A 25,695-nucleotide genomic window follows, 5' to 3' on the forward strand; every position below is an offset into this window, starting at 1 on the left:
AGGTGATTTTAGTTTTTGGAAAAGTCAGAAGTCCCAGGGCACCAAATATGGGGATAAGGGGGCCTGAGTCACCTGGGCAACTTGATATTTTGCCAAAAAACTCTGCATGAGACATGATGCCTAAGTGGATGTGTTGCGATGAAGCTGTCAATCACCAGTTGCGTGTAGCTGTGGACTTCTGAATCACTGAAATAGTTTCCGCAGAGGAATGTTCAAGCTTAATGCAAAATTTGATGCAGATTCATTGCTTTACTCACTCAGTCATTTTGAATTCAATGGTCACACAGTATGCATCCTGATTCAATCGCATCTACTGCCCCCACTGACTAATACAGTGAAGTCATCATTGTTCACACATGCTCATTCCAGTCCACTCTCCTTGGCTGCCACGTTACACCGATGTCACGCAAACTGTTCTCACTGTATTAGGAGTGGCTGGGATTTTTCTGGACAGACCTCATAGATGCATTCTGTTATTCTTTCTTGTATGGCTATTATAAAGGCTGATCAGGGTTTGCCTCTGAAGTATCTAGCATAGTCCCTGGGACCAGTATATATTCAGTAGATGTTGGCTCCAAAATAATTAAACCATTCTTAATGAAACCTTTCAAGAAAGGTTATGCAGATTTAATCTAGGATTATTTTATTATAAATAGTTTTAATATTGAAAAAATTGTAATTATGCCAGGTAATGTTACATGGATGAATACATCATTTTTCTATGTGATAGATGACTAAGTATTAGTAATAATTAAAAGAACAGGTTTCTCTGTAGCTCATTATTTTGGTCATTCACTTGTCTCATGCTATTGTTGTTCTTTTTCACAGGGATTTGACAAACAAGTGGATGTGTCATATATTGCCAAACATTACAACATGAGCAAAAGCAAAGTCGACAACCAATTCTATAGTGTGGAAGTAGGAGACTCAACCTTCACAGTTCTCAAGCGCTACCAGAATCTAAAGCCTATTGGCTCTGGGGCTCAGGGAATAGTTTGGTAAGTGGAAGAGATTTAATTTATATTTTTAAAGGGAACATGCTGTGTCAGTTAGTCACACATGCATGCACACACACAAACAAAAAAACATAAATAAATTGCATGACTGGAGGGGAAAATACATACAATTGAAGAAAAATAAAACTGTGAGCAATATTTGTAATTTGTTACCCATTTGCTAACAATATGTAAAACTACTTGTAACCACTTTTTCTGGTTTCAAAAAGTATTCATCACACAATAGCCATAAAAGACCCTCAGGGATCCAGAGGTCTACTCGCTATTATCAGTGCAATTTAGAAAATTTCATTTGAATGTTTTCACAAAAAATGAAGGAATATGTGCTAAGATAACTAGCAAGTAAAGTCCCCTACAATCTAAAGAAGTATAAATGATGTCACAAATGTTCCTGTGACTTTTAAAGTTCAATGTTTAACATTGTTACCTATCAGAAAAGTGGTATTTTAAAAATATTTGCTGAATATTTCCAAACAGATTCTGTGATCCTTGGTCATAAAATTGTCATAAAAGAATGACAGTTTTGAGTGGACAATTGAAATGATGACAAATCAAGATCTAATTTAGCTATTATTAGGTTGATAAGCATTTGTTTTAGATCGTTGTAACTAGTGTAGCAATTAAATGTATTTAGTATGAATTTCTTAGTATAATGATTTTTTTATTTTATGGCTTACACTTATAAGCAAAAGTTTAGGACATGCATTACAAATATACATATTTATATTTATAAAAGAAAATTATGTCAATATTTGTATTTGTTATATAAATTACTGCTATGTTAATAATGTTCATTTAAAAACACTTTTAAAGGATGAGATGAAGACTTATTTATTTTTTTAGCAGTTTTAGATTCATAGCAAATCTAGAGGCAGGCACAGAGGTTTTTCATGCATGGCTTCCCACCTTACCAACACCCCGGTGGTACATTTACTACAATTGATGAACCCACAGTGACACATCATAGTCACCAAAGCCCATAGTTTACATTGGGATTCACTTCTGGTGTTGTGTATCATATGGGCTTGAACAAAAAATGGCATGTTTTCATGTTTATGTATTCATGCAGAGTATTTCCACTGTTCTAAAAACCCTGTGTTCCTGCGCCCCTGCCTGCCTCTTGAAACCATTGATCTTTTTACTATTCCCAAGTTGTGCCTTTTTCAGAAAGTCAATTAAATGGAATTATAAAGTATGTAGCCTTTTCAGATTGGTTTCTCACACTTAGTAATATGAACTTAAAGTTTCTCCATGTCTTTTTATGGGTTGATAGCTCATTTCTTTTTAGAATTGAGTAATATTCCATTGTCTGCATGTACCACAGTCCACTTATCCATTCACCTATTTTACCATGTCTTGATTGCTTCCAGGTTTTTGGCAATTGTGACTAAAGCTGCTTTAAACATCTGTGTACAGGTATTTGTGTAGCCATAAGTTTTAAAAGTTCACTTCATTTTGACAACTGGTTTTAAGTTTACTCTAAATACTTAGTTGATTCAAATGGCAGAAGTACAGAGTTAGGGTACTTATTAAATCATTTACTAGCATTTAAACCTCATTTATCACATACCAAGTCTTTTACACAAATTTACCTAGTATTTTTAATCTTTTCTAATGCCAATCAGTTGTTCTTGCAACTTGAAAGGTAGAATATTTTAATATTTTTAACAATGGGCCAAATCTTGTATTTTGAAGATAGTTATAAAGGTCAGGCAATGTATGTATGTATGTACATGTGTATTATGGTGCAAGTGTGAGGTGAACCCCTTTGTGGCACAAAACAATTTCATTATTTAGTAGGCAGAATAATGGTTTCCCCAAAGATTATAGTGCCCAGACCCTAAACTCCCAAATATGGAGTTTGCCTAAACTCCTTGAATATGTTATCTTATATGGCAAAAAGGACTTTTCAGATGTAATTAAGGTTAGGGATCGTAAAATTGGTGTGGTTATCCTAGAATATACAGGTGAGACCAAACTAATCACATGAGTCCTTAAAACTGGGAAAGAAGGGCTTAAGAGTGGGTCAGAGAACGGCAACAGGAGAAGAGAGATAAGAGATTCGAAACATAAGAGAAACTTGCCTTATTGGTCTTGGCTTTGAAGATGAAGGAAAAGGGTCACAAGCCAAGGAATGGGGTGGCTTTTAGAAGATGGACTGGCTCTCAGCTGACAATTAACAAGAAAATGGAGACTTCAGTCATACAATCATGAGGAATTGAAATCTGCCCACAAACCCAAATGAGCAAGGAAACAAATTATTCTCTAATACCTTCAGAAAGGCACTCAGATTGCCAGCATCTTGATGTTAGCCTCCTGAGATGCATGTAGGCCTTCTGATCTATGGGACTATAAGATAATAAATTTGTCTTGTTTAAGCAGCTAAGTTTGTGGTGACTTGTTGAGGCAGCAATATTAATACATGTGGTATGGTAAAGATTCTACTATTAAGATAATTGCTGTAAATCTCATAAAAGCAGGCACACTAAACTATAATGTTTTCACAAGAAAATGTTCAGGGTGCCTCTGTCAACCCTCCCTAGACTGTAAAATTTCCACTCTCTCTCTTTTTTAATCCTCACCCAAAGATATGTTTATTGATTTTAAGAGAGAGGAAAGGAGAAGGAGAGAGAAGGAGAGAGAAAGGGAAGGGAAGGGAAGGGAAGGGAAGGGAAGGGAAGGGAAGGAAAGGACAGCAAAGGAAAGGAAGTGGGCCATTTCCAGATTCCCCAGGGCCCCTGTGTCATACTTCAGATGGGTGCATGCACATTGCATTGCAATGCCTCTTCTTTTAATGAAGGTGTCAGAGAAATGGTCTGAGACAGGAATGGTTGACTTGTTGGGGAGCAGAAAAGAAGGCTTTTGTGTCTGGAGCATAGCAAACAAGAGGGAGAGCATTTTGGTTTGATTGTTATTGTTAGGGTATAACAACATTATAACAATAGCTAATGTTACTAATGCTGATNCCACTCTTAGGAGTATATCCTAAGAATCCTGAAACACCAATCCAAAAGAACCTATGCACCCCAATGTTCATAGCAGCACAATTCACGATAGCCAAGAGTTGGAAGCAACCTAGATGCCCATCGGTTAATGACTGGATCACAAAACTATGGTACATTTACACAATGGAATTCTATGCTGCAGAAAGGAAGAAGGAACTACTACCCTTTGCAACATCATGGATGGAACTGGAAAGCATTATGCTGAGCGAAATAAGCCAGGCGGTGAAAGACAAATATCATATGATCTCACCGTTAACAGGATTCTAAACAAACCAAACATGCAAGCAAAATACGACCAATGACACTCAAATATGGAACAGGCTGACAGGGTCCAGAGGGGAGAGGGGAGAGAATTATAGGGGAAAAGGGAATGGACTTACATGAACAAGTATAAAGGACACATGGACAATAACTAAGGGTGGGGGGTGGAAAGGGGAGGGAGGCGGGGAGCATGGGGCGGGGGACAGGCAGGGTTGGGAATATAAGACAGAAACCTGTACGTGAACAAGAATTAAATAAAAATTATATTAAAAAAAAGACTTTCAAAATGAAATAGAAAATAAAACAAAACCAAAAGTTCTTATAAAGTAGGACAAATGGGAGAGGGAGAAAACAGAGTGATTATTGGATGTCTTTTTAAATGGAAAACTGTAGAACACCAAAAAGTTTTCTTAAGATTCTCAGTTAAGATGCCCAAATACTTACCATTTCATTTTCCTTTAATTAAAAGTCCCACAGAAAATGAGGATTGTTAGTGAAAGGAAGCTGATATCCCTTTAATGATTCAGAAATAGATCCAAAGCAGAAATTTTGCTTAGAAGTTAACAAATTGTCACAGAAATTTTTGAAAAATCTACCATTAAGAATTTTGCAGTGTGTTTTATAGGACATCTTGGACCTCTATTTCTCCTTGTACAGAATGGAATCATCTTAGGTCTCGGGCATAGTAATGGAAAAATATATGTAGTTTTAAAAAATGTCATTGTATTTTTTCCATTACCAATTATCCCCGTGATAACCCCTTCTTTGCTGCAACCACCACACTGTTGTCTGTGTCCATGAGTCATCCTTCCTTTTGGCTTGATTCTTCCACCCCCTAATGTGCCCTCACCAGAGTTGTCAGCCTACACTCTGTCTATGAATCTGTCTCTATTTCACTTGTTAGTTCAGTTTTTCCATTAGATTCCACACATGAATGAAATCATATGGTTTTATTTTTCTCTGACTGGCTTATTTCACTTAGCATAATATATTTCACGTCCATCCATGCTGTTGCAAAGGGTAAAACGTTCTTCTTTTTTATGGCTGAGCAGTATTCCATTGTGTAAATGTCCATGGTGGTTTTGTCCACTCATCAACTGACGGACACTTGGGCTGCTTCTATATCTTGGTAATTGTGAATAGCACTGCAGTGAACATAGGGGTGCTTATGTCTTTTTGAGTTAGTGATTTGAATTGCATTGTTGGTGGGAATATAGATTGGTGCAGCCACTGTGAAAAACAGTATGGAGTTACTTCAAATAGTTAAAAATCAAACTCTCATGACCCAGCAATTCTACTTCTGAGAATTTATCTGAAAATATGTCCTTGATTAAAAATTTTAATCCATCTTTGGCTTCAGGGAATGCTGTAGCGGGTTTGATCTTCCATTCAGACAATTAAAACTTCTGATCAGTAATAAGGCTGTTTTATTTTCTTATCATTTGTGTTTACTGGTGAAGCACTTTTAACTTCCTTTAAGAACTTTTCCTTAACATTCATTCACAACTGGGCTGTATGGCACACAAGGCCTACCCTTTGGTCTATCTTGGCTTTCGCCATGCCTCCCTCATTAAGCTTGGTAAGTTTTAGTTTTTGAGTTACGGGAGGGACATATGACTCTTACCTTCACTTGAACTCTTAGAGGGATTGTATGATTATCATTAGGCCAAATTTCAATATCCTTGCATCTCAGGGAATAGAGAGGCCTGCAGAGAGGGAGCGAGGTGGAGGAATGGCTGGTCGGTGGAGCAATCAGAAGACATAGAATATTAAGTTTGCTATCCTATATGGGTATAGTTCATGGCACCCCAAAACACTTACAATAGTAACATCAAAGATCACCGATCACAGATTACCTTGACAAATATAAAAATAATAAAAAGCTTGAAATATTTTGAGAATTACCAAAATCTGATGCAGAGATGTCCAGTGAGTAAATGCTATTGGAAAAATGGCACTTAAATAGGCTTGCTTGACATAGGGTTACACAAACCTTCAATTTGTAAAAAAATGCAACTTCTCCGAAGCATAATAAAATGAGGTATGCTTGTATTCTGCTTCTCTGTGTGAGCAGAGAAGTCCTGTGTAGCTTCCTAGGTGGAGAATTGCAATCTATGTGTTATTTAACAACAGTGCTTAGGAACCAGATGAGCAAATCATTTCAGAACATTTTTCCAAACATCAGAAGAGTGTTTCATTAGCATTGTTTCTATTACCAGTTTCAGAACAAAAAGAGAACAGAGAGAGAAATCAAAAGCAGGGAGTTCATTGTCTTTTCTCACTCCCTCTTTCTACTGCTTGCCAAGCCAAGAAACATTTCTATTTTGATATTTCTTTCTCCAGAGATGATTCTAACTGACAATGAAAGAGATAGCAAAAGTCAACAACCAACTTTAGTAGAGAAGACTTACCAAGTTTGGTAGGCTCATGAACTGACAATAGCTGATCGTATAGCTTTAAATGACAAGACCTAAAACCACATTTTCCTTCTTTGGCATGTTTTCTTTGTCCTCTACATGTAATCAGCTTATAAGCAGGCCCACTTCAATTTTGCAAAGTGACCTTTTACAGGATATTTATATCAAAGATGGACACTTACTACTGAGAATGGTAGACTTAGAGTGGATTATTGTAAAAAAATCTGTGCCTAGAAAATTAAGTATTTAAAATTAAGATGGTACCATTATGTGAGCTAAGCTTTTCCAAAATTGCATTTAGAGCTAGAGGATGGCATTTAATCAAAGTTGAAATAATCGTTGATATAAAAGGCTCTGGACATAATAAATCCAGTGGATTTATTTATCTTATATTAGATATATAGCCATACATGCATATATATAATGAATATATAACCAATATAAAACCTATAATTTATATTTTATATACTTATGTAATATACATACATATCAATTTAATGGATTAGCCCACCTTAATTGAATATACAATACATGCTATAAAACATATATGTATATATAATGTATATAGAACATATTGTTTTATTTTTCACAAAAAAATTGAAATACTATTTTTGGTGAATGTCCTCTAATTAGTGGTCTATAGTAGCAATTTTCAACTAGTACAAAACAAGAATTTTTAAATTTTATTTATTTATTTATTTATTTTAGTTTTGGAAAGAGGGGAAGGGAGGGAGAAAGAGAAGAAAAGAAGCATCGATATGTGAAAAGAAACAGTGATCAGTAGCCTCTCACATGTGCCCCAACCAGAGACTGGGCCTGCACCCCCAGGTGTGTGCCCAGAGTGGGAATTGAGCTGGCAACATTTTGCTTTGCAATATGATTCCCAACCAACTGAGCCACACCAGTCAGGGCCCACAAGAATTTTTAGAATATGCAATACGTGACTATTTACTGAGAGACACAGACCTCTTTTCCCTTAGATTTTCAAATAAAAAAGGGAAAACAGCCGGCCCAACAATAGTTATCTTGTATGGATGAATCAAATTTATATCAGTTTTTGTCAGATCAGCAAAAAATAAAATGTATTTTTTGGTGTGCCACAAAATTTTAGTGATTAGTTTGTGTGTGCCATGAGATGAATAAGGTTGAAAATCACTGGTCTATAGCAACAAGATCCTATGCAGGTAACTAAAGATTTAAATTGCCAGGAATGTTCAGCCAAACCTTGGGTGTCCACATATCGTTATTTCATCACCTTCCTTTGATAAATGGAAGTGGTGGGTATAGTGAACCTGCCTATCATTGTCTCCTTGGCTTGGTGAAGTTTAGGGATAGATAGACTGAAGTAAGTCTAGAATTTTTGTAATTTTGGCGCGCATGTGTGAGAGAGAGACAGAGAGAAAGATCTATACACAGGTAGGACAGGGATAGAAAACTTTCCGTAAATAACAGTGTGGGGCAGGAAACAAGTTTGTTACAGCATTTTATCTAGTGGGCCTTTCCTGGGACCAGAATCTGATACTGAAGCTCTATTATCTTCATACATATATACAGATACATGCCTGTTTAAGCCTAGTGTACTCCCAAATAGAATTTAAGGTGATGAAAAGAAATAGAGGAGACTTAGTATACATGTAACATGTCAGGGATTTTGGGGAATGGTGGTTGCCCCATCCTTCATGGTAGAGTCTCTTCAAAGGTACTGATAATATAAGGTAAATAATGAAAATCACTCCTAAAGGAGTCTCAGTTGTTCACTGACGAGCTAGGCCCCCTGTACCTTTGATAGTAGGGGTATAGAAAGAAAAGGGACTTTCTTTGTGGTTTGTTTGGCTTAGTTATTTTAGCAGTAGAACATAATTTACATTTTGTTTTTCTATTTCAACTTAGTAGTGATAGGTATAATTACTGTGTGTAGGCCAGAGCTCTCATCAAAAAACAAAGCATATGTAACAAACTAACAGAACCAAAAGCCAAACAAATAAAGAAAATAACCCCCTGAATTTGTTCAAATGCTCAAAACATTACTACTAATAATGCCAAATCAAGAAATGTTAGTAGAATGATCACTATTTATGGAATCATTTCCAAATAATAAATAATAACCTGAATGTGCATTCAGGAAATGTGCATTCTTTTCTTTGGAAAAGAAAATGGTTTATTGAAAGAATATATTCATTTTTTAACTTAATTATTGTTCTAGTACAGTTTTCTGTCCCCCACTCCCATCCCAGCCCACCCCTGCCCCGTGCTCCCCACCTCCCTCCCATTTCCACCCCCCTTAGTTGTTGTCCATGTGTCCTTTATACTAGTTCCTGTTCATTTTTTTTAAGAGTATTGTCTCACTTTTAGCAGCTTTTCTTATCTTAAAAATGAAAAGTTTGAGCTACTCCATCTACACTCTGGCTTAATTGCCCTGAACTAATAGCACACATTTACAAAATGAATGGGAAGGGTTAGGGAACAACTTTAAAAATATCCTAGAACAAAGGAGACTGAATCTTGACCATGTTAAGGCACACGATGAAAACATATTCAATATATAGTCACTGATGATTAAGATTAGGAGGGAAATTAAGTAAATTCTCTGAATTCTGTAAATTATTTGCACATTTAAAGATCACTGATTTAATGAAGATACTTTAAGATACCTTGTATTATCATGTTCCATCATTACAGTTATAAATACACCTTTACCTCAAAATAATTAAATTTGCCACTGTGCTATATCAGTGATAGTATTTAACTTTCAATCTCTTGGAACTCAGTTTACTCACCTGTAAAGTGCAGATAATATCACTATCTCACAGAACTCAAAAATTATAAAACAAACTAGATACATAATATTGTCTTATAAATCAGGTTTTATCATGAACTTTCAGTAGGTTCAAAGAAGTTAGACTTAAAGTTGCTCTATTCTACCAGTGAAGAATTGTAAAGGGTTAACATATGTACGTAACTCATGAAGATGCCTGATTTTAACTATTGCTTAATAATCAGATTGGGCATATTATATGAATATTTCACTGAGAATATGGGATTTAAAAAATAACTTTACTAATACTCACTAAGTAAGTCTGGCAAAGAAGCACCTTAACTTTTCATTCTTATCTTTTAATCTGAGCTTCAGTTAACAAAGATGATTTACAATAATTATGTTTTAAACATTAGTTTTCAAATTTACAACATGGCTACCCAGAGCCAGCTAACCATCTTTAAGCGCAGAATTTGGATGGGAATGTATTATGGTTGTGAGGTTGATTGTGTGGTAAAATCATCCAGAAGGTTTCTCAAAGCACCAGGCACAAAAAAGACACAAAAAAGACTTGGTCAATGCGTCCAGAATGATAATTTTATTTTGTTTCTGGAAACATCATTCCTAAGCCTATGGCACATTCTTTTCTTAGCGTTCTAATGAGCCATTATGGTAAATGATGCATCTTTAATCACACATTTCCATTTAGCCCCTGACTGGTGGAAATGATTACCCTCTGACCCATATCTAGAATATCAGCACATTAAATATCCCTCATTTCCATTAATATTATAATTCAGACACTTAACTGCAACTTTCTTGAGATAAGGAAGATCAAGCTTCAAACATTGTCTTCTATGTTGCCGAGAGGTTTGATGTGGAAATGGTTCAGTGCAGTGGGACAGAGTAAGACACCGTGTCCTTCTTCCACGTTTTGCTGTTCTTCTTGGCTCCTTTGAATAGTACAGGCAGCAAATATTTATTTATCATATTTTTGATTGATGAGTAAGACTTATAAATATCACTTGTTTTCCTTCACAGAGAAAATTTGGTATTTTGAGAAACCATGGTAGATGTTTGATGGCAGTATGCTTATAGGAAAAAGCAGAATTATTTAATCCTTGTTACTACATGTTAACCATAAAGTACATATGTGCTCATATTTATAAATATGTAATTTCCATTGTAATAACTGGTGCTGAAGAGGTTGGATTACGTAATTCTCAAAAGTATATTTAATCTCGGACGGTATTATGAACATTTACCCTGAATTCTGCCATTATTCAATACATTTGCAATTCATTTATATCCCTGTAGTAAAAATTGATAGCAAGAGTCTGTAACCCAGAAGAGTTTTTCATGGCAGGGGGCAAAAACACTCTTGTAAATTTCCATGGATATTTATTCACTTGTAGATGATTGAGACTTCTCTGTAAATACTTTATTGGTATAAAGTCTAATATCTTTGCCAGGAGAAATAATTAGTAACATATTATTTATTTTTTCAATTTCTACTTAAATCCCAAAGTAAATTGTTAAGTGAGACACTTTTTAGGATCTGTCTTCTAGGGCATAAATAGATATTTTCATGGCAAAAATAGCTAGTTTATGGTAGATGTGTTGTTTTGCCAGTTGCGTAAGTCTGAATTATTAAGATTAAAGTGATCTGTGGTTTTATTTTTTTTAAAATAACCTATAACCAAAGTTTAAATAACTAAAGACTTAATTCTTCACTATTCACTCCATCTTGGAAAAGCCAACATTCCTTACAGAAAGGAGGCAATGTCTTCAATTAAATTAAATTATGCTAAAAAAAGAAAAACAGATGGCAACTGCTGCTCCTCAGATTCCAGAAACGGTTTTCATTTACGGCTCTAAGAGATCTGTCTATTCTATCTGTAGATAACACGGCTTTAAAAATAATCACATAAGACAAAAGAAGAAAGCAGGTAGGTGTAATAAATATTGTAACTAAAAAAAGAGCAAGGCTTAGAGAGGTGTTTTATAAAGCTCAGGGGGAAGGCACTTGGCCTCGCCTATGGAGTCCTGTGTCTGGCCTGCTGGAAGCATCATGTTCTGTTTATAGAGCCTGAACAGTCTTGCTAATCATGAATTTAAATGTGAGAGCTGCGGACAAAGGAAGACATCCTTTGGTTTGGAAATTTGATTGACAACCCTATCATTTGCCTGTTCCACTCTCTATTCCAGAATTTGTTAAATGTATTTAAAATATTTGACCTTGTCAAGTGGGATTCACTTCACATGTCCATTTTTATCTTCTCTGTGTGGTGGGGGAGTCTAAATCACCATCGAGGTGGGGAGCTTTAGCCATTTCATTTGCTTGACATGGTATTTCTTTTATTTAAAGATATATACTTCAGAATTCTCTTAGCTGATGCTCTTCCTCACTTATATTCACCTTTATTTTTATCATTAAAATGTTTCCACAGGAGATTTTCATACGTCTCTTCATTAAAATGAATATGCTGCCTTTTCCTATTTCACACATTCACACCAGAGTGGCTAGGAGCTGATAATGAATGAAATTTAATTTCAGGTGACCAATAAAAGAGACTCAATTTAACCAGCAAAAAATATTAGTTGGAGAATAACTAGCATAGAGAAAATCTAGTAAATTTAGGATGTTAATTCTCTGGCATGGAGGTTTAAGGTACATGAAAAAGTGTAAAGGATCGGGCAGCAGATGAAAATTATAAGCTGAATTGTCCCTTTAACACTGGAATCCCCCGTCCTTTCCGTCCCTGTTTCTCTTTATGGATGTGAGTGTGTCAGGGCCTCCCTATTCTTTGAGCCTGTCAGTCTCCTGCAGGATTAACTTTCTTCCTATTTAGCTTGGAACCATGAAAATGATAGCAAAGACAGTCTCAGATAATCTCAGTTCTCTTACCTCTTTGTTCTCTGCAGCCCTCTATTTTCCAAACCCTCATTTGAATGAGCCCAACTGAATGTTTTCACTGCTTCTGCTGGAAGGCTGAGCTCAGCTGGAGAAATCACATCCACATGCTGGTTTCCTCCATTATGAGTTTATGAGCTTGATCTTCAGCTGGGCCCTTGTCACTGCTCAGCAATGCTTTTACTGCTGTGTCTCATCAGCTCCCTCTCATGTTTCCCATGGTGGCTATTACCATCTTTTTTACAATTTCTATGGCGAGCTCCCAATTCCACTTTACCAGCCCTGTTCTCTGCAGAAGGTTTTACCTCCTATTTCCTGGAGAAAACAGATGGCCTCAGGCATGTGAGCTCTCAATTTCCCCTTCCACCTCCTAACTCTGTTGTCTAGTGCTCTCTGCCCAGCTCGTTCCTCCCTGAGGAACACCCAGAGGCTCGCTACCTGTGTGCTTGATTCCGTCCCCCGCCCCTGGGAACTGTCAGTTCTTCCAAGAGAGCTGTTGAACTATATAAGCATTATCTGTCCTTTTATTGGTTATTTTTCTTTCTCTACTCTTCATATATTTATGTGCTATAAATGTTCTGCCTCCTTTGAGTTTTCATCCCCTTTCATTGTTTAGTGCCTAATGTCTCCCACATTTATATCATTCTGGCTACACTTTATTTTTTATTGATGTATAAATGTATTTCAATGATTTTGATTGGGGTAAAATTGACATATACCATATTAGTCAGGTGTATATCATAGTGATTCAATATTTGTGCATATTGTGAAATGATCACCATAGTAAGTCTGGTTAACATTCATCACCATACATATTTAAACAATTTTTTTTCTTGGGATGAGAATTTTTCAGATAAACTCTGTTAGAAACATTCAAATATGCAATAACATATTATGAACTATCCAAGTCACCATGCTGTGTATTACATAATTTACAACTGGAAGCTTATCCTTACTTCTAAATCCATATACTCATTTATGTATATTTACATTCCTCAGATCACTCCCTAGATAGCTCACATTCAAAATACCCAATATAATTTTATTATCTACTCAAATTTGCTCTTCACTATGTATTTTTTTAATTAAAATTTATGTACAAATAAAATAATCACTAAAACATGATTTAATTGTCAGCTTTCTTTTTTAAGTAGTCTACTTTTAATTTTATATTTTCAATTACAGTTTACATTCAGTATAATTTTGTATTAGTTTAAGATGTATAGCATGGAGGTTAGACAGTTGTTATGCTTTACAAAGTGATCCCTCTGATATTCAAGTACCCACCTGTACTATACATAGTTATTATAATATCATCTTAAGTCTTCACTCTAGGGTCACTACATTTGTGAAGACTTAACTTACTTTCCCCACTGCTTAACAAAAAGTTAAGAACAATTACAAAAGTAATTGTTCTCCCGTATGTATTGACATAGTATGTTATATATCTTTTGGTGTTGCTCATATTTTATTGCTATTTTAGTCTGTGTCTCTGGCTAGATAATGATCTCCCTGGGATGAGGACCTTGGTTTGTTCATTCTTATAGTTTCAAGACTTCAAGTTTTAATGGAAACCTTAAATGTTCAATTATTTTATATTAAATCTGCCAATACTATGATGTATATATCTGCATGTATATATGTTCATATTATTTATTATATTACATAATGTAGTGAATAAATTATATATATATGTACTTACTACATATAGATGTAATGCAATAAATAATATGCCCCCCTAATTTCAGGAATAATATGGCAAATAATAACTTAAAAAAGAAAATAGAATAAACCTGTATGAAATAGATACAAATCCAAATGTTTTAAATCAATAGAGTAATTAACTTTCTCTAATAATTATGCCTTTAGCTAAAGAATAAGCTAATAATACCAGAATTGACTTTTCAAATTATTAGTTAGATGCCATACCAATTTAAGTTTGATCTGATAATATTAAATAGCACAGACAAATGACAAGTTCTAAAAGAATCATTAGAAAGTACAACCCAAGGATTTGATCCCAATTTACTAAAAAATAGTCTTCCATATTTTTGTGTCTGCATATAAGATAGAAAGCATAGCCAGTATCAATGAGTGTTAATGGCATCCACACAGAATATATTAGGGTCATGAAACTGAAAAATCAGACATGAATGCCATGATAGAGCTGAATATTAGTGGTAGATTTATCAGGGCTGTAAATGTGAGAAGCATACTGGATTAAGAGGAGAATGTCTAGGTTCAACAAAATGAAGAACTTGGAAATGATGGTGTTTCTCTAGAGCCATTGTTTATAAACATGAAATAAAGATAAAATACAAAGTAAAAATGTAAATTTGTCCCTGAAGCAGCTTATTAGTTCATTTTTATTCAATGAATATTTGTTAGACTCTGTGCTATGTCATAGGGATATGAAATTGAATAGACAGTGTCCAAGATCCTGCCATTCATCTAGTTAAAAGATGGGCATTTCCACACATAAATGCCATTGTTTTTCTTGGGCTAGTTCCTTTTTATTTTTTAATCCATACACATTAGTTAGAGTAATTCCAGTCATTAAAAAAATAATGGAGTTTCAAACACAATAGACACTTATCTCTCATTCATCAGGTGCAGGGGGGACAAGTAAGAGGACGAGGGGAAGGTGGTGCTTCGCTCCATGATATGAGGGGCCGGCTGATGAAGCTCTGCCATTTTCAGCTTCTGTCATCTGACGTCTCCAAGCAGCAGATGGGATAAAAGCACAGAGGGAGGGACTGTTCCTGGACAGGCCTGACAGTGGTGCGCTCCCCTTTCTATTCACATGCCGCTGGCTAGCTGTGTGACCGAGTAACTACATATGAAGAAGAGGAGGAGGACTAGAATTTGTAGTCTTTACCCCATTTCACTATCTACCACCCACCTGAGTCCAGGGGCAGCACCCCTCCCACATTCCTGTATTTTCTTTGTCAAATCATTGTCATACTATTTTTACATTGTCTCTAATTATCTCATTTCCCACTGGGCTATAAGATCCCTTCAGGCAGAGACTGTCAGGTTTTCTCCCAATTGTAGTTCTAAAGTTTAGCACAGCCCCAGGACATTGCAGGCACTTCATAAATATTTATTGCTGTTAAACTCTGTTTTCTTCTTTATCTCCTCTTCCCTCCCCAACTCACTGGCATCCACTTACATGCATACCACTCTGTGTACAGTGTTACAGGTAACCAAATGCCAAAGATGGCAAGGACTCTTCATATTCTGTCTTGTTTGATTTGGCACTTGCCACTGTGTTTTTGCTCTTCCCTTCTTTAAGGTTTACTCCTGATATTTTCAGCTTTACCTTCTCAATTCTTACATGGACTCCTTTTCTGTAAAGTTGTCTTGCAATGGAGAGTTCTTGGGTGTTAAGTGCTTGCAGCCTCACAGGTAAAAAAAGAATATATTTCTAAAAAACAGGAAAGTTTATGTACCTAATCAGAGAGGAAATGCTGGATGCTGGAGGTGAGGTGTACGGAGAGAAAGAGGGAGAGAAGGAGAGGAGGAGAGGAAGGGTTGGAGGGAAGGAGGAAAGGAGGGAGGGAGAGGGAAAAAGGAAGATAGAAACAGGGATACAGAAACAGAGCGGTAGAAATAGACAGAGGCAGATGACTGATACACAAAAGGAAGACAGGAGGTAGACAAAGCAGGCAACTGAGAGGCGCCTAGAGAAAAACAGAGGCTGAAGACACCAGAAAGAAATATGCTTTAAAAAATGTGCTTAAGAACAATTTCAGAGGAAGCAGGAGGATACTAATGGAATTAGCTTTGAGAAGAGGCAATGATTCTTCATGGAGGGCAAGAAAAATGCTTTTTTCCATTTTTGTTTACAATGACCCGTGTTTCGTCTGTTGTGTGACATTTCTTCACTAGTGTTTCTTTACTCTCACATAGAGGTGGAAATATGAATGGACACAGAAGTCTTTTGACATGTAACTATGTGTGAAAAGGAATTGAAGAAGAGGACATATGTTACATGGAACATTAGTCACAGAGCATTTCCTGTACAGTTTGTTTCTTTGCATTTTGAGGAGGATGAAACTCATTGGTTAAAATGCCCAGTCATAAACATGGTAACAGGTAGGGATTAAAACATCAACTCAGCTGCCATGTCCATAGGAGACAACTTATCTAAAGATGTTCAAAGATCTTGGCTTCTTTTATAGCACATTATAAGTTTATAATATCCACATTCATTTGTTTTGTACTGAAAGCAAACATGAAGTTTCTAAATCAGAGGCAACACTGTAGCAGTAATTGCATTGGTAACCTATGGCCCCTCTGCCCCTTTCAGGGCTATGCTATGACAATCAGTGTTGCCCTGTACATGCAAAAAAGTATTTGTACTAACCAGAAGAAATAATGCATTTGAAATGTTATATGAGGTCTGTCCAGGAAAAATCCAGCTCCTGTTAATATAATGAAAATGTTTTGCATGACATCTATATAATCTGGCAGCCAAGGAGAGTGTACTGGAATGCACATGTGTGAACAATGATGACTTAACTGTAGTAGTCAGTGGGGGCAGTAGATGCCATTGAGTGAACATGTGTACTGTGTGGCTGTCACATTCAAAATGACTGAGAGAGTAGAGCAATGAATCTGATTCAAATTTTGCATTAGTTTAAACAATCTTCTGCTGGAAACTATTCTGATGATTCAGGAGGCTGCAGCTATGGGCATCTGGTGATTGGCAGCTTCATCAGGACAATATGCTCACTCATGCATTACATCTGTGCAGAGTTTTTTGGTGAAACATCAAATCACCAGGTGACTCAGCTCTGCTGCAGTCCAGATTTTGGTACCCTGTGACTTCTGACTTTTCCCCAAACTAAAATCACCCTTGAAAGGAGAGAGATTTCAGACCATCGATGAGACTGAGGAAAATACATCAGGTCAGCTGATGGCAATTGGGAGAACTGTTTGAGGTCCCAAGGTGCCTACTTTGAAGGGGACTGAGGGGTCATTGTCCCATGGACAATGTTTCTTGTATCCTTTATTTTCTTCATAAATGTCTCTATTTTTTATATTACATGGCTAGATACCTCTGGACAGACCAGGTATGTACATCATCTCATTTAACCATCACAATAGTCTGGCAAATAATAATTATTATCTGTATTTTATAAATCAGGAAACTGAGGCTTAGAGAGGTTAAATAGACTATCCCCCAATACCCACTAAGATCACATGGTTAGATATTGGTAGGAATAAAATTTTAGCTCATATTGTTTGACTCCAATGACCATGTGTTCTCTGAAGCACTGCTTTAAAAATATACTGTATTATAATTTACTCATGAGATCTATGGAAAATAAGTGTATTTGATATTTGAAACACAAAGTTTGCAGGACCATGAACTGATTTCACATTTCTTCTAGTCATAATGTGCTCATTAAAATGCTGCATTAAATTTTAACAGCCTTCTTTTGGTATGGCTAATATATGCAAAACAGTATTTTGCCAGAAAAAAATGTCAGCTTTTTAAAAGGCATTTATCTCCTCTGTTTTTGCTTTTTGTACAACTTGGTAAATGATGTGGTAGAGACAAGTGTGTAACCTTCACAGTTGATATTTCTCTCAGGAGGCCTTGCTTTCGAGTTGTCACATAGGCATTAAGAAATGGGCTTCATCTTTGGAGAAGTATCTGTTCAAGTCCTTTGCCCATTTTTTAAAAGATTTTATTTATTCATTTTTAGAGAGAGATGAAGAGAAAGAGAATGAGAGGAAGAAGATCATCAACATGTGGTTGCCTCTCGTGTGCCTTGTACCAGGGAACTGGCCTGCAACCCAGGCATATGCCCTGACTGGGAACCAAACTGGCAACCCCTTGGTTTGTAGCCCATGCTCAATCCACTGAGCTACACCAGCCAGGGTCCTCTGCCCACTTTTTAATTGGGTTCCTTGTCTTCTTAGAGTGGAGTTGTATAAGTTCTTCATATATTTTGGAGATTAAACCCTTGTGTGAGGTATCATTGGCAAATATGTTTTCCCATATGGTTGGTCTCTTTTTATTTTAATACTGTTTTATTTTATTTTATTTTATTTTTTTAATATATTTTATTGATTATACCATTACAGTTGTTCTATTCCCCCCTTCATTCCCCTCCACCCGCACACTCCCTCCCCCACCATTCTCCCCCCCCCTTAGTTTATAACCACGTGTCTCAAGTTCTTTAGATTCTATATTTCCCCCACTATTCTCGCCCTCCCCCCTATCCATTTTCTGCCTACCATCTATGCTGTTTTCTGTGCCTTCTCCCCCCTTCTCCCCCTCCCACCCCCCTGTTTCTAACCCTCCATGTGTTCTTCATTTCTATGGTTCCACTCCTGATCTAGCTGTCTTCTTGGTTTACTTTTGTTTTAGGTGTGGTTGTTAATAACTGTGTGTTTGCTGTCCTTTCACTGTTAATCTTTTTCATCTTCTTTTTCTTAGATAAGTCCCTTTAGCATTTCATATAATAAGGGCTTGGTGATGATGAACTCCTTGAACTTGACCTTATCTGAGAAGCACTTTATCTGTCCTTCCATTCTAAATGAAAGTTTTGCTGGATAAAGCAATCTTGGCTGTAGGTCTTTGGATTTCATGACTTGGAATACTTCTTTCCAGCCCCTTCTTGCCTGTAAGGTCTCTTTTGAGAAATCCGCTGACAGTCTGATGGGTACTCCTTTGTAGGTGACTGTCCCCTTATCCCTTGATGCTTCTAGGATTCTCTCCTCCATTTTAGTCTTGGCTAATGTAATTATGATGTGCCTTGGTGTGTTCCTTCTTGGGTCCAACTTCTTTGGGACTCTCTGAGCCTCCTGGATTTCCTGGAAGTCTATTTCCTTTGCCAGACTGGGGAAGTTCTCCTTTATTATTTGTTCAAATAAATTTTCCACTCATGGCTGTTTCTTTCCCCCTTCTGGTACCCCTATAATTCGGATGTTGGACTGTTTAAAGATGTCCTGGAGGTTCCTAAGCCTCTCCTCATTTTTTTGAATTCTCATTTCTTCGTTCCTTTCTGGTTGGATGTTTTGTTCTTCCTTCTGGTCCATTCCATTGATTTGAGTCCCAGTTTCCTTTCCATCACTATTGGTTTCCTGGACATCTCCCTTCATTTCAATTAGTTTAGCCTTCATATGTTCCTCTAATCTGTGACTATAATCTACCAATTCTGTGAGCATCCTGATAAATAGTGTCTTGAATTGTGCTTCTGAGAGGCTGGCAATTTCTCGGTTGCTTAGAGTTATTGGCTCTGGGACTTTGAGTTCGTCTTGTGCCATCTTTTGGGCTGTTCATGCCTGTTAAGTAGCAGGATCGGAGCCCTACAGTCTTCACTAGAGCAGGGCAACTAAGTCGCTGGGTTGTGACGTTGTATGTGGGGGCGGGGTCAAAGAGGGACAATGGCTTCCCTCTGCTGCCTGCCGCGGTGGCCCCCACAGGCACCGCAACCACCACCATCACCAGGCCCACGCGTTTCGTTCCACTGCACACGAGTGTGCCACCGCCGTCAGCCCTCCACCACTGATTTCGCCCCCTGGGGCCTGCGTGGTCCGTCTCACTGTGTGCAAATGTGCGACCGAGGTCAGTCTGCCCCACACCCCGACTGGTTCCGGGCTGCCTGAGCGTCTAGGTCGGGGGATCTGTCCTGCCCGACCCTGCTCTGCTGCTGGTTCCGCCTCTTCCCGTCCCCGTTGAACGGTTCGTAGTTGTGGGACTTCCGTATAATTCCGTTTTCTGGTCTCTGGGTGTGTCCTATTTCTCCAAACCTTTGTTGCATTCAGACTTGGTTGTGGGAGAAGGCACAGTGCTTCCACCTATGCCTCCATCTTGGCGGAAGTCCTAATACTATTTTCTTTAACCATGCAGAAGTTTTTTATTTTGATTAGATCCCATTTATTTATTTTTTCTTTATGTCCCTTGCTCTAGGGGATATATCAATAAAAATGTTTCTGCATGAAATATCTGAGATTTTTATGCCTATGTTCTCCTCTAGGACTTTAATGGTGTTCTGGGTTATATTTAAGTCTTTTATCCGCCTTGAATTTATTTTTGTGTACGGTGTACATTGCTACTCGAGTTTCATTTTTTTGTATGTAGCTGTCCAGTTCTCCCAGCACCATTTGTTGAAGAGGCTATTTTTACTTCATTTTATCTTGCTGCCCCCTTTGTTGAATATTAATTGACCATAGAGACTTGGGTTTATTTCTGGGCTCTCTGTTCTGTTTCACTGGTCCATGTGTCTCTAAGGAGGACATACAGAGGATCCAGTGACACATGAAAAGATGCTCTATATCTCTAGCTATCAAGGAGATGCAAATTAAAACCACAATGAGATACCCCTTCATACCGGTCAGAATGCCCATCATGAAGAAATCAACAAACAGCAAGTGTTGAAGAGAATGTAGAGAAAATGGAACCCTAGTGAACTGCTAGGGGAATGCAGACTAGTACAGCCACTGTGGAAAATAGTATGGAATTTTCTAAGAAAACTAAAAATGGATCTGCCTTTTGACCCAGCAATTCCACTGCTAGGATTATATTCTAAGAACCCTGAGACACCAATCCAAAGGACCCTGTGTGCCCCAATGTTCATAGCAGCACAGTTTTACAATAGCCAAGTGCTGGAAGCAACCTAGGTGCCCATTAGTAAATGAATGGATCAAAAACTATGGTACATTTACACAATGGAATTCTACACAGGGGGGGGAGAAAGAAGGAGCTCCTACCCTTTGCAACAGCATAGATGGAACTGGAAAGCATTATGCTAGGTGAAATAAGCCACGTGGTGAAAGACAAATACCATATGATCTCACCTTTAACAGGAACCTAAACAACAAAACAAACAAACAAGCAGAGTATAACCAGGGACACTGAAATAGAGAATGGGCTGACAGTGTCCATAGAGGAGAGGGGAGAGAATTTCAGGGGAAAAGGGGAAGGGTTTATAGGAACAAGTATGAAAGACACATGGACAAAAACTAGGGGTGTTGGAAATGGGAGAGAGGTGGGGAGGGCTGGGTGGGTGGGCTGGGATGGGAGTAAAAGGCAGAAAACTGTATTTGAACAGCAATTAAAATACAATTAAAAAATAAAACAGACACTATATTTAAAAAAAAGAAGAAAAGAAAGAAATGGGCTTCATTGTGAGTGTATCCAGAGTCCACATGGCCAGAAATATCCCAGTCTCTCCAAGTGAGAGGAGATTTGACTATGGCATGAATTAAATACACTGCATCACCTAGTTAATTATTGCCAGGTCACTGGGGGACCAGTTGATCCACCTCTCATCAAATTTACTGATACAAAGGACACCTGGGTGCATGGAGTGTGGATGGTAAAATCTCAACACACTTTCTTTTTTTTTTTAATATAATTTTTTTTTAATTCTTGTTCAAGTACAGGTTTCTGTCTTATGTTCCCAACCCTGCCCGCCCCCCACCCCATGCTCCCCGCCTCCCTCCCCTTTCTGCCCCCCCCCCCCCAGTTATTGTCCATGTGTCCTTTATACTTGTTCAGGTGAGTCCATTCCTTTTTGCCCTATGATTCTCTCCCCTCTCCCCTCTGGACCCTGTCAGCCTGTTCCGTATTTGAGTGTCATTGGTCGTATTTTGCTTGCATGTTTGGTTTGTTTAGAATCCTGTTAACGGTGAGATCATATGATATTTGTCTTTCACCGCCTGGCTTATTTTGCTCAGCATAATGCTTTCCAGTTCCATCCATGATGTTGCAAAGGGTAGTAGTTCCTTCTTCCTTTCTGCAGCATAGAATTCCATTGTGTAAATGTACCATAGTTTTTTGATCCAGTCATTTACTGATGGGCATCTAGGTTGCTTCCAACTCTTGGCTATCGCGAATATGGTGTTTTCCAATCAGCGCCCTGCCAGATGCGGGTGGTGCCAGTGACCAGTTCTCTACCAGAGACAGTGTTGCCCACCCTCGGCTCTCAGAGACCAGGGCGGCCGGCCAGGGCCGTGATGCGGCCCGGCAGGGGGCCCGCCGCTGCCTGTGCACCGCTCTCCTGTACCATGTTGATCTGTGGTCGTCTCCTCTCCTCAATCTCTGGTCATTCAGTGTCCGCTACACTCTCTGGAGTCCTGCCTTCTTATATGCTGGGTCCCAGTTTGGCATCTGTTGTGCTCTTCCGCAGATCAGCCAGGTCCTTCTCCGGTGCGTGGAGAGAAGCGAAATCCTTTGTTCTACTCCGCCGCCATCTTCCCTCCTCTCTCCTCAACACACTTTCTTAATTGACTATTTTTACCTGCAGAGAGGGTGAGTCCTGAATAAACACTGCCCTTTAATAATTTTCCTAAAGTGAGTAGCTCTGGTTTTTGTTGGGAAGAAAATCTGGGGACTGTTGTTAAATCTTCAAATTTTTCTAAAGAAATAGGATATATGTATATCTACTATACACATATATGTATGTATATGTATAAATATTTGTGTGCGTGAAATCTAATATTGAAATTTTCATAACTAATTCAATTATTTTAACACTGTGAATAATACTCTACATTCATGGGCTGGTTATAGTCTTCTCATGTTTACTCTGCATTTTCTTTAAACTTTGGTGATGAACTTTTAAAAATTGTTCCATTCAAATCCACATATTTATTTAGCATCATAATTTGAGTTAATTTTATCCACCCATATGAAGATCCCTTCTGAGTGTCAGTTTATAGATTGGTAATCAAATAACAAAGAAACCTGGATTTAAAATCTGCCAGAGTTGACATAACACCATTAACATGTACACTAGCTGAGTGACCTGAGGTAGGTTACCTGTAATTTCTGATCCTTGTTTGTAGAGGAGCATAAAAAGTGCCCATCTTTGGGTGTATAGTAGATAGTTAATTCTTGTACTTTACCCTTTTTAACCATGACAAAAAGTTATAAAAAAAAATGTGTTTTCTCTAAAAATATAAAGAAACAAGCAATATTTTTGTCTTCCAGGAAAATAAAAATTCTACCAATAATTTTAAGTAAATAATATTATACAATGAAATAACTGTAAAAAAATAATGTCATTTATATGTTAGTTTATTCTAGAGGGGTGTTGGAATCACTTACAGTTTTGTTAAAAACAGGAGGAGAAAATAAATTTCCAGTAGTATTATTTCATGATTGAGCTATATCTGGGCTCCAAAAGAGCAGGATTGAATGTTGAGTCTCTGGAAGCAGCTGTATTGCCAGACTGGGCTGTTTGCATCACTATTTGGTTTAGTCTGTTGCTGCTTTTGGAGAGTGACATATCTGAGGTCCTGAAACAAAGTAGCAAAGGAGAAAATTTATCTGGATTACCTGGATCATTAAAAGGATGAAATTTGTATTACTTTCATGGTGATTTGTGTGTAATACCTTCATAACTGAGTTGTTTTTCCCCACATGGAACAATTAAAATCCAGGTAATTTTCTTTTGTCCCTTTTCCATGTCAGAAATTGCAGTGATTTATAATGAAGTGAAAATGCATTGATAAGCAAGGAGATCTGATGACTAAATTCACTACTAGAACATTTTGACTTGAGGTCTATCTTATTCCGCTCAAACTGCTATAAAAGAATAAACTTGGTGGCTTATAAGCAACAGAAATGTATTCCTCAGTTCTGGAGGCTAGAAGTCTAAGATTAGGTTGTTGGATGGTCAGGTTCTGTGTCTGGCTGAGAGCCTGTTTTCAAGTCTATAGACGACTGTCTTTTCACCATGTCATTGGTTGGCAAAAAAGGAAGTTATCTCTCTCAGGACTCTTAGAAGGTTATTAATAACCCCATTTGTGAGCGTTCCAACCTTGTGATCTCATCTAATTCTAAATATCTCCCAAAGGCCCCCCTTTCTAATACTACCATATTAGGAAGTGGGGTTCTAACATACGTACTTTGTGGGGGTGGGAGACAAAAACATTCAGCCTATTCCAAGGTCTGTTATACACACACTTAAGAAAACTCCAAGGTGTCAAATACTCGTATAAGCCCTTCTTCTTGGGTGCAGATGGAGCCTGTGACTTACTTATAGCCATTAAGTATGGCAAGGTGATGGGATAGTCACTTCCTTGATTGGGCTATGTTTTAACACTCTATTTTATGAGATTCAGTGAGAAATTCTCCTGCTGGTTTTGGAGAAGTAGGCCATGAGCCTGTGACCTAGAGGAGGCCTCTAGAAGCTGATAGAAGCCCCTGGCTGACAGCTAACTAGGAAATAGAGACCTTCACCCTACAGCCACATAGACTGAGTTTTTCTAACAACCATGTGAACTCAGAAGAGAATCTTACACTCCTGAAAGCTCCTTCAGCCTAGCTCACCTTGGTTACAACCTCTGAGACTCTAAGCAGAGGATACAGCTACACTGTGCATAGATTCCTGGTCCCTAAAACCTCTGAAATAATATTTATCAGTTTATACCATTAAGTTTGGGTTAACTTATCATGCATGCTGGAAAATTAATACAGAGTCATTTCATTTGCCTGCCTCATGCTTCCTCACTTATTCTTTATATGTGGATGAGATTCTTAGAAGGATAATATCTTGTATGTGTGTAAGATTGTTATGTTCCTATGTCTGGAGGGTTTTAGACAAGTTTATGTGTAATTGTTAGGATCAGAAGTATGATCATGAACTCTAATTCAACATAGACTTCAGCCTAGACTTTGCCTCTAATTAGTGGTGTGACCTGAAGCCTCCTAAAGATCCCCTTTCCTTATTTTAAAAATGAGGCTAATAAGACCTATATCATAGGTGTGTGAGGTTGTATACAGATTAAATTGTATAAGTAAAATGCAAACTGTGGTGTGTAACACATTTTGGATGCTCAGTAAATTCTGGTTCTCTTTATTCCTCCCCAAGCTAAACCAACACACACTCACGTGTGCACAACCACACCTACAGATATGTGAAAACTGGGGAAGATGCTTTGATCTGGATACAAGCTTATTCTCTATCCCCGTCTGGTTTTGGTATTTCTTTTTGTCTTTCTAAGCATGAATTATGTTTATCTGTTTTTTGATGTATCAGTATGATATCAGAAAAATTGGGCAAATTCTACAAAATGTTTTATCCCATCAGCTTTATAAAATATCTGGGCCTACGCCCTCACTATCACAGGACTGGCTTCCCTTTCTGTTTGTGGCTCAATATTAATTTCTTTCTTGCATGCTGTCATTGATATTTGCTATCATAAGAAGAAAATAGTGTTTTAAACTTCTTTTGGCTAGAAAGAGTAATTTTGAGTAGTGTTTAAATTGAACATAGAATTCCCTCCACCTCCTACAAAGTTATAGACTTTATGACACAATTTTCTTAGGTTACCACAGTTCAGGGGATTGGTTATCTTG

At 37.5% G+C, this 25,695-nt stretch overlaps 1 protein-coding gene across 6 annotated transcripts in view; it reads left to right on the forward strand.

The window, feature by feature from the left end:
• Nucleotides 1–25,695, forward strand: part of MAPK10 (mitogen-activated protein kinase 10) — a 335,415-nt gene that overhangs the window by 182,874 nt on the left and 126,846 nt on the right. For all 6 annotated transcript variants that reach the window (XM_037030706.1, XM_037030724.1, XM_037030705.1 and 3 more), the window contains one exon: nt 829–998. In XM_037030706.1, coding sequence (XP_036886601.1) covers nt 829–998 — 170 coding nt within the window. The remainder of the gene's footprint in view (nt 1–828; nt 999–25,695) is intronic.

Source organism: Sturnira hondurensis, unplaced genomic scaffold, assembly GCF_014824575.4.
Source record: "Sturnira hondurensis isolate 20B ecotype Veracruz unplaced genomic scaffold, ASM1482457v3 Scaffold0001721, whole genome shotgun sequence".
Lineage (NCBI taxonomy): Eukaryota > Metazoa > Chordata > Mammalia > Chiroptera > Phyllostomidae > Sturnira > Sturnira hondurensis.